The sequence below is a fragment of the Xyrauchen texanus genome, chromosome 10 (assembly GCF_025860055.1).
Source record: "Xyrauchen texanus isolate HMW12.3.18 chromosome 10, RBS_HiC_50CHRs, whole genome shotgun sequence".
Taxonomy (NCBI): Eukaryota; Metazoa; Chordata; class Actinopteri; order Cypriniformes; family Catostomidae; genus Xyrauchen; species Xyrauchen texanus.
The window spans coordinates 7,241,184-7,257,911 of record NC_068285.1 but is presented as its reverse complement, the minus strand read 5'-3'; the positions used below and the strand labels follow the sequence as shown (position 1 = coordinate 7,257,911).

Sequence of the window (16,728 nt, the reverse complement as noted above, 5' to 3'; positions counted from 1 at the left end):
TCAGCTCCAATACCTGGTGAATTGGGAGGGGTACGGTCCGGAGGAAAGATCCTGGGTAAATACCAATGACATCCTCGATCATAATCTCATTGCAGAGTTCCACCGGACCAATCCGGAGAGACCGGCCCCGCGACCCCGGGGGAGACCTCGACGTAGGTTGCATCCTCTCGTCCGGAGCCGCACACAGGGGGGGGGGGGCTCTGTCACGAACATCGAGAGCGCCTCCCCCTCCAGCCGTCGGAGATCAGATTCACCGGAGTTCTGAGTATAGACTACATTTCCCATGAACCCACATACTTAGGTCTGATTACCTCGCAGCTGTGCCCTGTTTACCATTCCCTATTTAATCAGCCCTGTTCCTACACTCTTTGCGAAGTCTTGTTTTGCTCCGGCTACAATTCCAAGCGTTTATCCTGTTTACCATTCTGTCTATTGTGTATCGACCCTGCTTTGTTCCAGTACTGTGTTTGTTAGCCGCCTGGCCTTTATTACCTTAGCCTGTTCCAAGTTCATTGATTGTTTGCTGCCTGCCCCGATCTCCTGCCTGCTCTCACGTTGATTCTGCCTGCCTCCTATATTCCTGTTTGCCCGTGTTGACCATTGCCTGTACCACTTCTGTGTCTTCATTAAAATACTGCTGATGGATCCCAACCAGCCTGTCTTCATTACAATGAGAGAACACAACAAATGTCATTTTTACTAACCTGTTTGCTCCAACAGCAAAAGAAAATATCAAAGAAAACACTTTCATAACCTTTCAAAGAAAGATAAAAATATAGAGCGCTGAAAAACAGCAGTAACAAGAGAGAAAGAGAGAAACTTTTCTGTCACTCAACAGCTGTTAGAAGTCTAATCGCAGCTGCTGTAACTCGATTTTTAAAATGTGCTCCAGGGTAATATAATACAAAGTTCAATGTTATACATTTACAACAAATATTTTTAAAACTGGAAATATAAAAAAATTTCTACATTTATATTGTTAAATAAGGCAGAATCATGTCATAACTCGACTGTAAAAAGGGTCCATTAGTGCACGCGAGCGGCGAGAATCAGCCGGGATCAGTTTGACGCTGGGTTCACACATCCTCCGTGAGCGGCGCCTTTTCATTTCAGCACCCATATTAACAGTCACAAGGTGACACGTCCCAGATGTGGCAGTGAGCCGGATAGTTTCAGGTTGAGTATTTTTCCGTCGCGACTCACACTGGACTCAGCGGCTCTGAGTGAATAAAACCTAAAATAATCTGGAGATTATAGAAAATAAATAATAAGCAAATGAAAATGATTTAAGCCAAACCTACAAAACTGTACAATCTGAACACAAACAACACAAATTAACTAAAAAGAATGAATAAATAAACTGCATTACTTTTGGCTGTTTATGTTGGCTATAGGGATGTTTGGGCTTTACTACATTAACTGATCACGACCAAGTTCGCTAATAAATATAAACAAATGCACAACAATTGAAGCAACAATTTAAATGCACATAATGATTAGGGATTTGGGATTATTTTCATAGTCGATTAATCTGTTGAATATTTTCTCGATTAATCAATTAGTTGTTTGGTCTATAATATGTCAGAACAATGTGGATCAGTGTTTCCCAAAAGCCCAGGAGGATGACGTCCTCAAATGTCTCGTTTTGTCCACAACTCAAAGATATTCAGTTTACTGTCACAGAGGAGAGAAGACACTAGAACATATTCACATTTAACAAGCTGGAATCAAAGAATTTTTGCCCGCCACAATATCAACGCTGACCGCCACACATTGATTTTCGATTTATTTTTTATTTTTTACTAAGCCTATTTAAAATCGTATTTGATTGCAGAGAGCCGTAGCGCATTCGCGCAGCACTAGGCTACCTCTCGCTCATCCCTCTCTCTCTCTCTCTCTCTCTCTCTCTCTCTCTCTCTCTCTCTCTCTCTCTCTCTCACCCGTACCTCTCGCGCTCTCTCTCCGTCATGGAACACCGCTGCATAAATCTGTCCAACCCAGCACTGTCAGTTATTACTTATTAGCCAGCATGCAAGGAGCCTAGCTAATAAGGAGAGCTAAGTTATTGTTAGAATACAGCTGGATTTTTTTAGGTCAGCACGCTGTATATAGCTGGTAGTAGTCAATATCGATGCACGCGCATGGGAAACACTGGCAGCAGCGCATTATGAAAGACTTCGTCTTAGGTTTAACAACCTATGAATCTAATAATGAACAATATGAAACTAAAACGACATAAGCTTAATTTAAAATGGCTTAGGAACTATCTATTTAGAGGTGGATAAACGCAATTTAGAGGTGGATAAACCCACTTTGGAGGTGGGTAAACGCTATTTCCGAATTTTGGGAGGTGCGTAAACGGCGTTTACGTGCGTTTAGCCTCCACTACATCCCTGAACACGATACAATTCCCTCATTTTTTGCATTCTACATCAGCTAAAGCTGTTTGGAAAGTTTGTAATGTGTCAGGACTGTGCGCTGTTTTCTTTCTCTCCTCTATCATGTACTCGAGTTGAAGTGCTCCTCTTGCATGTCATCATTAGAGTTTCATGTGATCTTGTGTTAAATGAGATAAAATGACTATTTGACAATGAAAATTTTTGACGATAACGTTTAATAATTGTATCAGCCCTATGTCAGAATATCAGATCATGTGACTCTCAGATGATCTTCAGTTTACAGTGAGGATTCTCCAAACATGAGGGGGAGTAAATGACAGGTTTTTAAATTTTTAGGGTAAAATTAGGACTCAATCTGATAAGTTAAAGCAACATTATCTGAGAGAACTCTGTTTTCAAATTTGTTTTTGTTTTTATTAAAAACATTTCTGTTATTGTTAAATCATTATTATTTACTGCAGAAGGAGAATGAAGAAGGATTTGAGAGTTTTGTGAAGTCTTACCACAGTGTCTCCAGTTTACAGTGAGGATTCTTCAGTCCATCAGAGAGCAGCTTCACTCCTGAATCTCTTAGTTTATTCCCAGACAGATACAGTTCTTTCAGGTGTGAGGGGTTTGATCTCAGAGCTGATGTCAGAGCTGCACAACCTTCATCTGTGACATCACAATCACTCAACCTGCAGAGAACAATGACACACTCTTCACTCTCTCTGTTCACAACACACACATCAGTTCAACAGGAGAATATTACCATTTCTGTGTCTGTTTAATATCTTTTCAAATGTATGTGTGTTTGTGTTTCAAATGTGTAAAGAAACATCAATTCAATATAATACAACAATATCTAAATATGAATCAAGCTAATACTTAATCAACCATTTTTACTGATGATGAAAAAGCTTTAATTCAATCAAAACATTAATTAACAAAGATTAATAAAATCAGATATATACTTTTAAATATCAGACACAAAATAATTTGTTTTATGTTTTTCCTTCAATTTCTTCATAATTCTTCATTTTAGCTAATGTGGTTTATTTTAAATACTGTCAATAAATCAGCTTTGACTTTTCTGTCTGGTTTCTCTGTTCTCTGATTCTGGTTCTTGATATAGATTTGTTTGTTTCTCTACTGAATTTCTGGACTTCTCTGATCTTATGATCATTTATTGGATGATGTTTATTGGATTTACATTTGCACTAGATCAGTTTCTATAGTATTTCTTAATAACATGTGACACACAGAGTTCACACATAACTCTATATTATTGGAAGAATTGTTGCAATTATGCACAATATAAAAATATTTCTTTCAGAATATCAGATCATGTGACTCTCAGATGATCTTCAGTATACTGTGAGGATTCTCCAAACATGAGGGGGAGTAAATGACAGGTTTTTCATTTTTTAGGGTAAAATTAGGACTCAATCTAATAAATTAAAGCAACATTATCTGACAGAACTCTGTTTTCAAATTTGTTTTTGTTTTTATAAAAACATTTCTGTTATTGTTAAATCATTATTATTTACTGCAGAAGTAGAATGAAGAAGGATTTGAGAGTTTTGTGAAATCTTACTCCAGTATCTCCATTTTACAGTGAGGATTCTTCAGTACATCAGAGAGCAGCTTCACTCCTGAATCTCTTATTTTATTCCCAGACAGATCCAGTTTTCTCAGGTGTGAGGGGTTTAATCTCAGAGCTGAAGTCAGATCAGCACAACCTTCATCTGTGACATCACAATCACTCAACCTGCAGCAAGATAAAAAAGATGAGATATGAACTGACACCAGCTTCAATTTAAAATATAATCTTACAGACAGTAAAAACCTACAAATAAACAAACTAAGTATATACGGTATATACATTTTCATATCATGACAATTGCTAAAGCATTTATAACTATACATGTTCATATCACTTATTGAATTACAAAATGGGTTGAAAGTTAAATAAACTTTATTGTTGTTCTTAATTACAAGATTTAGTTACTTGTTTTTTAATTTTTTTTATTAAATTGATCACAAAGAATGTAACTTTGCAAAGATCAAACCACATAAGATTCAAAGAGACATGGCAGCTTTCAAAAGTCTGAGTCTGACTTTATGGTTTATTTTAAGTCTCATATAAATACAATAATTGTAATATTTTGAGGGAAAAGTGCAATTGAAAAAGAAACTTCAAAAAGAATTTCAGAGTTTTCTAGTAATTTGGTAGGTCTTTTTTATTATTGTTTTAACATCTTCTGTCAACTAAAAAACACCCGAAAAATAACTTGCACATGACCAGCTCTACATAGAGGATGTCGATACAGAAGCCTGTTATGAAGTATTGTTGAAAGCAGTTTGCTGCCATTTTTTAAGGATTGTGTTCACTCATTAAAAATAAATTGAGTAACTTTTTCTGAACAGCTATACTTCCCTCACACTTCAGCTGTTGTCTGTCTGTCTGTCTGTCTGTCTGTCCATGAAAAAGTTTCTTCACCTGATAGTGACCAGGTGACACACACTTATAGGGAAAATACAGTAATTACAGAGGAGCAATGTTAAATACAATTCACTCAAGACATGGCAAAATGCTGCTTCTTGATTTCTTTTATCCTTTCAGTAATTCTCTCATGTTTCATCTCTGCTCGTGTCTCTTCAGTGGCTTCTGGTTCCTGTTAGAATCTAATTGAAGACACTTTTCTGATCTGAAGACACTCTTGTCAGTCCTGTCCCTCATTACATTAAATTCCCCATCAAGTCATTACACCATGACCAGACCTCTATGATCTCAAATAAACCTCACAAAAAACTCTTTGGTGTTAGTGTATCTTCAGCTATCTGTCCTGATCAGTGACATTAGTGTGATTTTCCCCCTTTGTAGCCTAAACGTGATGTTTTAACAAGGTTGTGATTATTGTCAGTGTTACTTACTGAACTGATCTGGATTCTTTAATCGCAGGCAGCAGATACTGAAGAACTTCATCTGCTTTATTTTGATCACACTAATGTCCTGTTCAGTGACATTAGTGTGATTTCCCTCCTTTGTAGACTACATGATGATGTTTTAATATTGTTGTGATTATTGTGAGTGTTACTTACTGAACTGATCTGGATTCTTTAATCACAGGCAGCAGATACTGAAGAACTTCATCTGCTTTATTATGTGCTCCAATAAACTGTTTCAGATAAAACTCATCAATCTTCTGCTCTGAGGTCAACAACACAAACACTACAGCTGACCACTGTGAAGAGGAGAGTTTTGTTCCATTTATTTTTCCAGATTTCAGATAATCTTGGATCTCCGTCACAAGTGAATCATCACCCAGTTCATTCAGACAGTGAAACAGATTGATGGATTTCTCTGGAGAGCGATTCTTCCTGATCTTCTGCTTGACGTATTTCACTGTTTCCTCATTGTTGTAGGAGCAGCTTCCTGTCTGTGTCAGTAGTTCTTGTAAGAGAGTCTGATTGGACTCCAATGAGAGACCCAGAAGAAAACGCAAGAAAAGGTCCAGTTGTCCATTCTTACTCTGTAAAGTCTCATTCACAGCTCTCTGATGCAGGTGAAACATAGAAAAGTTTTGTTTAAAATGTTTAAAAAAGTCAAAAAATGTTGAGAACAAACTTTGTTTGGTGATTTGTTTAAACACATTAATGTTGTTGTTTGTCAAGGAGAGGTGCACATATAGAGCTGCTAGATGTTCCTGAATGCTCAGATGAACAAAGCAGAACACTTTCCCCTGATACAACCCAAACTCCTCTCTAAAGATCTGAGTGCACAATCCTGAGTACACTGATGCTTCTGTCACATCAATGTCACACTCTCTCAAGTCTTCCTCATAGAAGATCAGATTGCCTTTCACAAGCTGCTCAAAAGCCAGTTGCCCCAGTTTGAGGATCATGTCTCTGTCTTTACTTTTCTTTTCATAGTCCTTCTCATGTTTGATGTTTGTCTGAATGATCAGGAAGTGTGTGTACATCTGAGTCAGAGTCTTTGGGATCTCTCCTCTCTCTGCTTCACTCAACATTGTCTCTAGAACAGTGGCTGAAATCCAGCAGAACACTGGGATGTGACACATGATGAAGAGGCTCCTTGATGACTTCAGATGTGTGATGATTCTGTTGGCCAGACTCTGATCTCTGATTCTCTTCCTGAAGTATTCCTCCTTCTGTGGGTCATTGAATCCTCGTACCTCTGTCACACGATCAACACACTCAGAGGGGATGAGATCAGCTGCTGCTGGTCTGGAGGTGATCCAGATGAGAGAAGAGGGAAGCAGATTCCCCTTGATGAGGTTTGTCAGCAGCACATCCACTGAGGCTATTTCAGTGACATCACACAATCTCACATTGCTCTGAAAATCCAGAGACAGACGACACTCATCCAAACCATCAAAGATGAAGGAAACTTTACATTCACCTCTGGATATTTCCATTTCTTTTGTTTCACTGAAGAAAAGATGAAGAAGATCTGAAAGACTGAGTTCTTTATCCTTCATCAAATTGAGTTCTCTGAAAGGAAGTGGAAATATGAGGTGGACGTCCTGATTGGCTTTCCCTTCAGCCCAGTCCACAATGAACTTCTGCACAGAGACTGTTTTTCCAATGCCAGCGACTCCCTTTGTCAGAACAGTTCTGATGGGTTTGTCTTGTCCAGGTAAAGGTTTGAAGATGTCATTGCATTTGATTGATGTGTCCTCTGTTGCTGCTCTTCTGGATTGTGTCTCAATCTGTCTCACCTCATGTTCATTATTGATCTCTCCTCTTTCACTCTCTGTGATGTAGAGCTCTGTGTAGATCTCATTCAGGAGTGTTGGGTTTCCCTGCTTTGCTGTTCCCTCACACAAACACTGAAACTTCTTCAGCAGATTGGATTTGAATGTGCTTTGGACTTCAACATGTTGCGAGTGACTGTAAGATTGAAATCAGTGTTAATTTTTATATTTTCTTTGTGTCATTTTAGTCTTTTGGCAAATATGTCCTTTAAAATATATCTATATTTCATCATGTCATTTTCATTCATTTTAAGTGTTACTCAGATCTAAAATGGCAACAAAAAAAAAATTAGTTGACAATAATGTGCAAAATGAGAAAATATGTGTCAAACTGTAACAAACCAAACTTTAAACAAATATTCATGAACATGTATCAGACATATAAAAGACAGACTACATACAAAATACTGAACAACTGTCCTTGTTGTAAAAACCTGAGCTCCTGAAATAATATGTTATAAGTGGTGGTGGCGGCGTAGTGGGCTAAAGCACTGAACTGGTAATCAGAAGGTTCGATCCCCACAGCCACCACCATTGTGTCCTTGAGCAAGGCACTTAACTCCAGGTTGCTCCAGGGGGAATGTCCCTGAAATAAGTGCACTGTAAGTCGCTTTGGATAAAAATGTCTGCCAAATGCGTAAATGTAATATACTCAAGTATAAGATACTCTTTAAAAGTTAGTCTGCTGTTTTCTGAATGTTACATACTTTAGAGACTGATATAATCTTTTTGTCAGTTTAGGATATTTCATTGAGTGTATAGTGCATTTTTTACGGAAACAGCACATTCACATGCAAGTTACACGTATTATGACCAGAAGCGTAACTTAGATCAAGTTCACCCTGTTCATTCGGATCATTGTCTGTGCAGATGTAAGTATGTTGTGGATATAGTGATTAATTTCATGTATAAATAGGATGTGTTTGAGTGAAATAATTAACCTGTTTCCTGTGCAGCTCAAGTGGGGAAATTCAGGGTGTGAAATTAACTTATTTGCCCACCAGCCACAGTGGATGGTGAATGTCTAATTTTATCAGCCACTTTCATTTTTCAAATATGTATAGAATTTGAATACCATATTATTAGGGGTCAAGCCCCGAAGGGGCGAAAGACCCCTATTATTTTCGTTAGTTTTCTTATTCGTCTTCTTCCGGTCTTGAGTCTATGGCCACCCATAGAACCGCTTGCGGGATAGTTATGAAGTTTGGCACACAGATAGATGACAGTCTGATGTGTCACCACAGCAAATTTGGTGTCTCTACCTCAAACCGTCTACCTCTACTAAACAGGCACTACATGTGACTTATAGATGTAAATTGAATTTGGAGATTTAGAGTAAACAGGAGTAAATTAGAGAATTTAAAAGTTTTAGGTAAACTAACCCTTTAAGCCAGTGTGATATTACTTGTCTTTCACTGTTTGTCAATCTACAGTATGTGACTCCAGTAGTCATCAACACACTTTCCCGTTAAACTAATTATACAAGGATAAGGGACAATTTCAGAAATTAATAATACAAACATGTAAAACACAGAGTGAAAATTATAAACTACACTTAAAAGATTTACTTTCACTATCATCAGGTTTTCTGAATATTCCCTTGTTAATATTACCAGAGACTATTTAGCAGAGACGGGTCGATTCTATTCTGTCTCTCCCGTTCAAAGCCAATGAGCTGTACTGCTTTTCATGCCTGTTAAGACTGACTACAGCAAGAGCCAATAGCATTCAAGTGCATGCTGTGAAGGAGCATTTAATTGGCTTATAGGTATACACAAACCTTAATCCACATTTTATGAATATTAAAAAATGATTGAAGACCAGTGGTGGACGAAGTACACATACCATGTACTTGAGTTAAAGTAAAGATACTCAAGGTAAAATATTACTCAAGTAAAAGTAGAAGTGCTGCCTTTAAACATTCACTTGAGTAAAAGTACAAAAGTATTTGCCTTCAAATGTACTTAAGTATCCAAGTACTATGATTTTTTATGGCCATAATGTCCTATTTATAATTTGTCACAAGACTCTTGCTTAACTCAGTCTACATGAAGACTAATGTCACTCTTGGCACACCAATCTATTAATAAAATGACATTAATTAGTCAGATATATATATCTGTTTTTATATAAAATTTATTCAATTCAAATATATATATATATATATATATATATATATATATATATATATATATATATATATATATATATATATATATATATATTTGAATTGAATACATTTTTTGTGTGTTTAATTTTGGAGGGAAGGGACTGTTCCCATAAGGTATAATACATTTACAGTATTTACTGTATATATTTTTCTCGAGTGTCTATGGTCATAATTATTAACATCCTAATGTTATGATACATTTACATAAACCTGCACAACACCATTAAATAAATATATATATATATATATATATATATATATATATATATATATATATATACAGTGAGGAAAATAAGTATTTGAACACCCTGCTATTTTGCAAGTTCTCCCACTTGGAAATCATGGAGGGTCTGAAATTGTCATCGTAGGTGCATGTCCACTGTGAGAGACATAATCTAAAAACAAAAATCCAGAAATCACAATGTATGATTTTTTAACTATTTATTTGTATGATACAGCTGCAAATAAGTATTTGAACACCTGTCTATCAGCTAGAATTCTGACCCTCAAAGACCTGTTAGTCTGCCTTTAAAATGTCCACCTCCACTCCATTTATTATCCTAAATTAGATGCACCTGTTTGAGGTCGTTAGCTGCATAAAGACACCTGTCCACCCCATACAATCAGTAAGAATCCAACTACTAACATGGCCAAGACCAAAGAGCTGTCCAAAGACACTAGAGACAAAATTGTACACCTCCACAAGGCTGGAAAGGGCTACGGGAAATTGCCAAGCAGCTTGGTGAAAAAAGGTCCACTGTTGGAGCAATCATTAGAAAATGGAAGAAGCTAAACATGACTGTCAATCTCCCTCGGACTGGGGCTCCATGCAAGATCTCACCTCGTGGGGACTCAATGATCCTAAGAAAGGTGAGAAATCAGCCCAGAACTACACTGGAGGAGCTGGTCAATGACCTGAAAAGAGCTGGGACCACCGCTTCCAAGGTTACTGTTGGTAATACACTAAGACGCCATGGTTTGAAATCATGCATGGCACGGAAGGTTCCCCTGCTTAAACCAGCACATGTCAAGGCCCATCTTAAGTTTGCCAATGACCATTTGGATGATCCAGAGGAGTCATGGGAGAAAGTCATGTGGTCAGATGAGACCAAAATAGAACTTTTTGGTCATAATTCCACTAACCGTGTTTGGAGGAAGAAGAATGATGAGTACCATCCCAAGAACACCATTCCTACTGTGAAGCATGGGGGTGGTAGCATCATGCTTTGGGGGTGTTTTTCTGCACATGGGACAGGGCTGACTGCACTGTATTAAGGAGAGGATGACCGGGGCCATGTATTATGCAGAATTTGGGGAACAACCTCCTTCCCTCAGTTAGAGCATTGAAGATGGGTCGAGTCTCCAACATGACAATGACCCGAAGCACACAGCCAGGATAACCAAGGAGTGGCTCTGTAAGAAGCATATCAAGGTTCTGGCGTGGCCTAGCCAGTCTCCAGACCTAAACCCAATAGAGAATCTTTGGAGGGAGCTCAAACTCCGTGTTTCTCAGCTGACAGCCCAGAAACCTGACTGATCTAGAGAAGATCTGTGTGGAGGAGTGGGCCAAAATCCCTCCTGCAGTGTGTGCAAACCTGGTGAAAAACTACAGGAAACATTTGACCTCTGTAATTGCAAACAAAGGCTACTGTAGCAAATATTAACATTGATTTTCTCAGGTGTTCAAATACTTATTTGCAGCTGTATCATACAAATAAATAGTTAAAAAATCATACATTGTGATTTCTGGATTTTTTTTTAGATTATGTCTCTCACAGTGGACATGCACCTACGATGACAATTTCAGACCCCTCCATGATTTCTAAGTGGGAGAACTTGCAAAATAGCAGGGTGTTCAAATACTTATTTTCCTCACTGTATATATTCTATGTTATGGGAGCAGCCAATTTCCCTCCAAAATTAAACACAAAAACGTATTAATGCAGTGTTTCTGCTACTCCCCAGAAAAAAAATGCTATTATATGAAAGTCATTTTAGTGTCAACATAATACGCAATGTACATTATGCATCAATATTTACCGATAATTGCTGCAATAATAGCTGCTGATTTGAAGCTGCAAATAGCTGCAAATTTGAAAGTTGAGACATTATTAAATGTTACCTGCTTGGTCCTGTCTGTCAGCGTGTTGTCAGTGTCCTCTATGTATTTTTCACGACATTCATAGCTATAAGCGCATTATTAATAGCTATAAGCGAAAACTTTAGGTGTCGACAACGTATTATAGCCTACTCCAACATCGAGTGCAAAGTGAGGAGTTGAAAAAAAACTTACGGTGCTCTGTCATCTGCAGCTGCTCCCGGGTGGCGCCTGGTGCATTGCTGTGGTGCTAGAATGGAAGGCCATCTCCATTTTGCAAAGACGACATATCACGGAATTTTTTCCTTTTAAATTAAAGAATTCCCATACTTTAGAGGAACGAGTGCATGCCGCCATGCACTTCTGATAGTCTGAGGAGCGTGTTGCTACTACTCGCCGGCGCCGCCATCTTTGTTTTGGGTCCGACGAATCGACGCGCATATTTTGCGTCGACGTATTTTGCGTTGTCCCAGCCCTACCACTCATAAATAAAAAGGAACGACTGATTTTGAAAATGTAGTAGAGTAAAAAGTAAGATATTTGACTTTGAAATGTAGTGGAGTTAAAGTAAAAGTCTCCCCAAATTTAAATAATTCAGTAAAGTACAGATACGCAAAAAAGCTACTTAAGTACAGTAACGAATTACATTTACTTCGTTACTGTCCACCACTGTTGAAGACCATACAGTTGAATTACAGATGGAAATAAAAAGATCTATAAATATAAAGTTATTATTATTTCCATACATAATTCATGTCCTTTTAACTGTATGGTCTTCAATCATTTGTGCAATCCAGCACAAAGTGCTTCACAAAACATAAAATCAAAACACACTCAGTATTATACAAGGTTAATAATAAAATTTACAAAGTAGAAAAAGGGTGTTTTAGTTTTTAAACGAGATCTAAAAACAGAGAGATTCAGCAGATCTAATGTCCCAGGACCGGCTATTCCATAATCGTTGGCCTTTGGTGCAGAGTGTGAGATATTTAGGCTTTTCTTCAACTTTTTCTGTTTAGTAATAATTAGCCCAGTGTTCTACCAGCTCCGTACGGGACTCAAACCGGTGTTACAGGCATGGGAGGCAGTTGTGCTAACAAGGAGGCTAAAGGCTACAGCCTCCAGCATCAGTCACTAGTGCATCTCTTGAGGTCAGAAGAGTGAGGTTTAAAAACACATTGCACAGCTATCTATCAGCTGGCTCCTGTTACACTCACCACCCTAAACCTCCCTCCCATCCGGGTCATGGCACCATTTTGACGCTCCTGTTCTACCAGCTCTGTACAGGACTTGAACTGGCATCTCCGGCATGGGAGGCGGGTGTGCTAACATAAGGAAATTAAAGCCCAAATTATACTTTGATTTTGACGCGAACACTCAGCATCTTCATACAGCCGAACGCGAGCCTGTCAAGGTACGCTCCATTTGATGGTGCGTGCATACAAAAGTATTTGGTGCATGAGCTATGACTGTTATAAGACACAGGAATATATATCTTCATGAATTTAGACACATAAAGACGTCTTTATACTCCTTCAGAAAATGGTGTCAAGACTGTTATGGTGTTTAAACTTTTGTAGACATGCAAACTCAATTTGTCTTCTTTTGTGTTTCTTTTAAAGACTGACTTTATCGTGAGCCAATAGCATTTGAGAGCGGGCTGTGACAGAGCATATCATGGTTGGACCCACTGAGTGAATACACCCCTTCAACTGAACTAGTCAGTCATTTTGTTTGTGAATTGAACAAACTTGTACAGGTCTGGTAAACTTGTTTAAGAGCTGCAATCAACATTAACGAATCAGTCATCATGAACGATGATCAGCTGAATGAGAGGAGGAGCTGCATGTTGTTTTTTCATATCGTCAATCTCGTTCAACAAGAAAAGGAGCTTGATGAATTATGATTAAAAGTGAGTGATGACCACACATTACAATGACATACGAACATTACTGAAACTCATAATTATTTTTAGGCTAGTATTGTTATAATTTCTTTGTATAGCTCGATAAAAAGTTGTGTTTAGCAGTTCACAGAATGATTGATATGCTTTGTTGTCATTTTAGGGGAAAGACGTTTGATGCTTTAACACTCTGCAGTGCTGAAGTCTCTTAGTAGAATCTTAATGAAAGATAATTAAACTTGCTCTGTTTGAGAATGACTGCTTTCGGTTCAATGCATTTACTTAAAAGATGATCATTTTGCACCATGTGCATGCACAAAGACGTAACTTGAAGATATGCTCAGTGAACAAATTGGTGAACAGAATCAAAATAGTCGGATCACTGAAATTAATCAAAATCACCACTACTAATGAATGGGAAAAATTGGAACGCCCAACGGCCATGTATGTAGAAAGGAGGTCCTGCCTTACAAGGCAAAAGAGACAATCACCTTTTAGATACAGACATCGTCTGTCAATCAACTTGAGATTGCGCATATGCATTAGCATATGCATTAGCTAAACAAGTGTTTTAGAGATTTCGTCCTTTCCCCATTCAAGTAGAGAGGAACTGCGCTTAATTACATAGAAAATAGCTGCATGTATTGACATATTTCCATAAAAAATTAAGTTTACTTCAATTAATTTGTGTTGGGACAAATTTATTTATTTTCTATTTTATTTTTTATTTTTTTGTTAAGGAAACTGTGGCAGGAGATTTCTAGTTCCCAGCATGCTTTGCTTTTGACTCAATAGGAAGAGTAAACATTACAAGTACAGTACGTGTTATTTTATGTGTGTTATTGTGAAAGATGAATATAAAGGAGGATATTTGCCAGTATTTCATGTTTTGTTATGTTCAGATTCAGAAGAGTTACTGTTATGTTGATGTTTTGTGTGTTACCATTTTGGTGAAATTGGGAGCTTGACCTTATGATTGAACTGTGATCTTAGGTCAGGTACATGTGATTTCTTTATTGGACAATTTCTGTACTAACCAGAACATAGTTACCAAGCTGAACTTTAGTGCTTCAACATAGCATGTATTTAACATACTCAAATTCACTGTATAGTCTATGAAGAAATTAGATCTCTAAAGAGATATACATGTTTTAAAAATGGGGATTAATTGGGGGTACTTTGACATGTCCAATTTTGTTGGGTTTATCCAATTCAATTAGGTTCCCTCACATAAAGTATTTGAGCTGAGATTTTACATATTTAAACACATTAAAACATGTGAAATCACAGTCCACAACTGAATCAAGTTCAGCCAAATATTTTTTAGTGTGCATTATATCAAAATACTAATTGACCTTTCTTGACAAAACTGTTTTACCTCACTCCAGATGATTTGTGTTCACCCTTAAATTCAACTGGCACATCCACAGACCGGTCACTCTTCATGGACACACAGCTGAGCTCTGGTGAGTCTGATCTCTTCATATGGAGTTGACTTTAACAGAATAGAGACAAGAGTTGATATTTGTTCATTTAAACCTCATGAAGACAACTAAAAAAATATAAGGTTAGAGTGGGCAAAGAAACACAGACATTGGACAACAGATCATTGGAAAAGAGTGTTATGGATCTTAATCCCATTGAGATTTTTCAGGGATCAGCTAGACTGTAAGGTTGCACTGAGAAGTGCCTAGGATAGAGAGCCAAATCTATGGCAAGTGCTGCAGGAAGCATTGTAGCATTATACAGTTGATTTTCTTTCACAAGAAATAGTCTACAATATCACAATCTACAAGACTAATGCTGTCCCTCAGACTAGTTGGTGTACATGTTCATACTGTCAGTCAACATGAGAGTCCTCACTCTCACATCAGCACACAGCTGGGCTCCGTGAATCTGATATCTTCAGGTGGAGTTGACTTCCACAGAACGACAGAGTCGACAGTCTTTAAACCTCATGGACACAACTAAAGCATTTGGATTCAGGGAAAGATTCTCGACATGAATGACAGACTGAAAACACAACAGCAATTAAACACTGTTTTAAAAACTACAAACTCTCACAAACACTCTTTTCCTCTCATCAGTTTCTCAGTTTTACTCTTCCCAATATTTCTCTCTTCTTCAAGGGGTAACATGTTCTTTTCCAGTGTTTTCAGTGTCATGTTGTCATTGAAATCAATATTTATTATTTTAGTAGCAGTGGTCACTTAGAGAAAATGACTAAATCTCATTTTACATTGAATTCTTTCCATCTTGAGAATATTTTTGGTTTAGGACAGTGAAAAGCAGCACACTGGAGATTGTAGTTTTCCTGAAGTTTCTCTGTAAAGTTGTGTGCAAACAGTCCGAACATGAGACTTCTGAAATACATGCTAACCAGCTGCACATTGCTGATTCTCACACACCTTGTGTGTTTTATGGAAGATGTCGTGTTGTTGTTATGTTACACACAGGAACTGTTTGCTCATGTTTAATGCACAGTCCTAGTTCAACATTCAGTAATTTCACTTCTGCTTATTTGATGAAGATATATTTGAGCACATGACATTACACAGCAGATCTGATCTGAATGTCACTAAAGTTGGAAAGAGTTTCAGCTACGACTGAACAGGATCAAATTTACCTGCCAATAAATGCACAGAATTGATGTACACTATACAATGCAATGTGCTGCTTTCTGAAAAACTGTTTTCACAAGAATTAAATGATAAAATGTACTTTTACAGGAGAAACATACACACAAATGACCTTTGACCCCAATCTAAGTAATGTACATTTTAGTTTGATCTGCATTCATCTGAAGAACATTCTGTGTTTGTGTCTAAAAATGTTCAGAGAAACACTTTTGAGTTTCACCTTCTACATACGACTGACTGTGCAGGTTTTTCCAGTTCTGTCTGTGACTGAATCAAACCGGTCTCACTGTCATCTTACTGTAGATCTCACTTTACCCTAAAGCTGTTTTCACATGTTTATACTTGAGATAATCCAGTCTGTTCTCATTTCTCCTCAGTGTTTTTATACTGTAGTGTTGTGCAGCATATCAGAAATATCTATCAGTGTATTTTATTAAAGCATTGAAATCCTCTGACCTCTTGACCTTCCCTGTGTCTGTCTGTCCACTGAGATCCTTTGTGGAGTCCATGACATCATCTGAACAGTCCACTGAACACCTGTCAACAAACGGGACATCATCTATATTTGTGACGTGTTTATTTGTTCAATACTGACACATATTTGTTTTTATTTGTCCTCTAGAATATTCCATTAGAAATGAATCAATGAGGTTCAATTGCAGACTGTCAGCTTTTATGACATGTTAAACACCAGCATAAAGAGAAAACATCAGAAGACTCAACAGAAGAAAACAAAGCAACGTTTCAAGTCAATAGAAG

The 16,728-nt window shown here is 37.5% G+C and overlaps 2 protein-coding genes and 1 pseudogene across 2 annotated transcripts in view; 1 reads left to right on the top strand and 2 right to left on the bottom strand.

The window, feature by feature from the left end:
- The window catches only part of LOC127650479 (uncharacterized), a 1,198,408-nt gene that overhangs the window by 6,995 nt on the left and 1,174,685 nt on the right, over positions 1-16,728 (bottom strand). Inside the window, 1 exon segment of the mRNA XM_052135926.1 lies at positions 2,903-3,076. Within this exon segment, the coding sequence (XP_051991886.1) occupies positions 2,903-3,076 (174 nt within the window).
- The window catches only part of LOC127650380 (NACHT, LRR and PYD domains-containing protein 3-like), a 1,539,373-nt gene that overhangs the window by 618,287 nt on the left and 904,358 nt on the right, over positions 1-16,728 (top strand). The window lies entirely within an intron of this gene.
- LOC127650389 (NACHT, LRR and PYD domains-containing protein 12-like) overlaps positions 1-16,728 on the bottom strand; it is a 201,273-nt pseudogene that overhangs the window by 173,655 nt on the left and 10,890 nt on the right.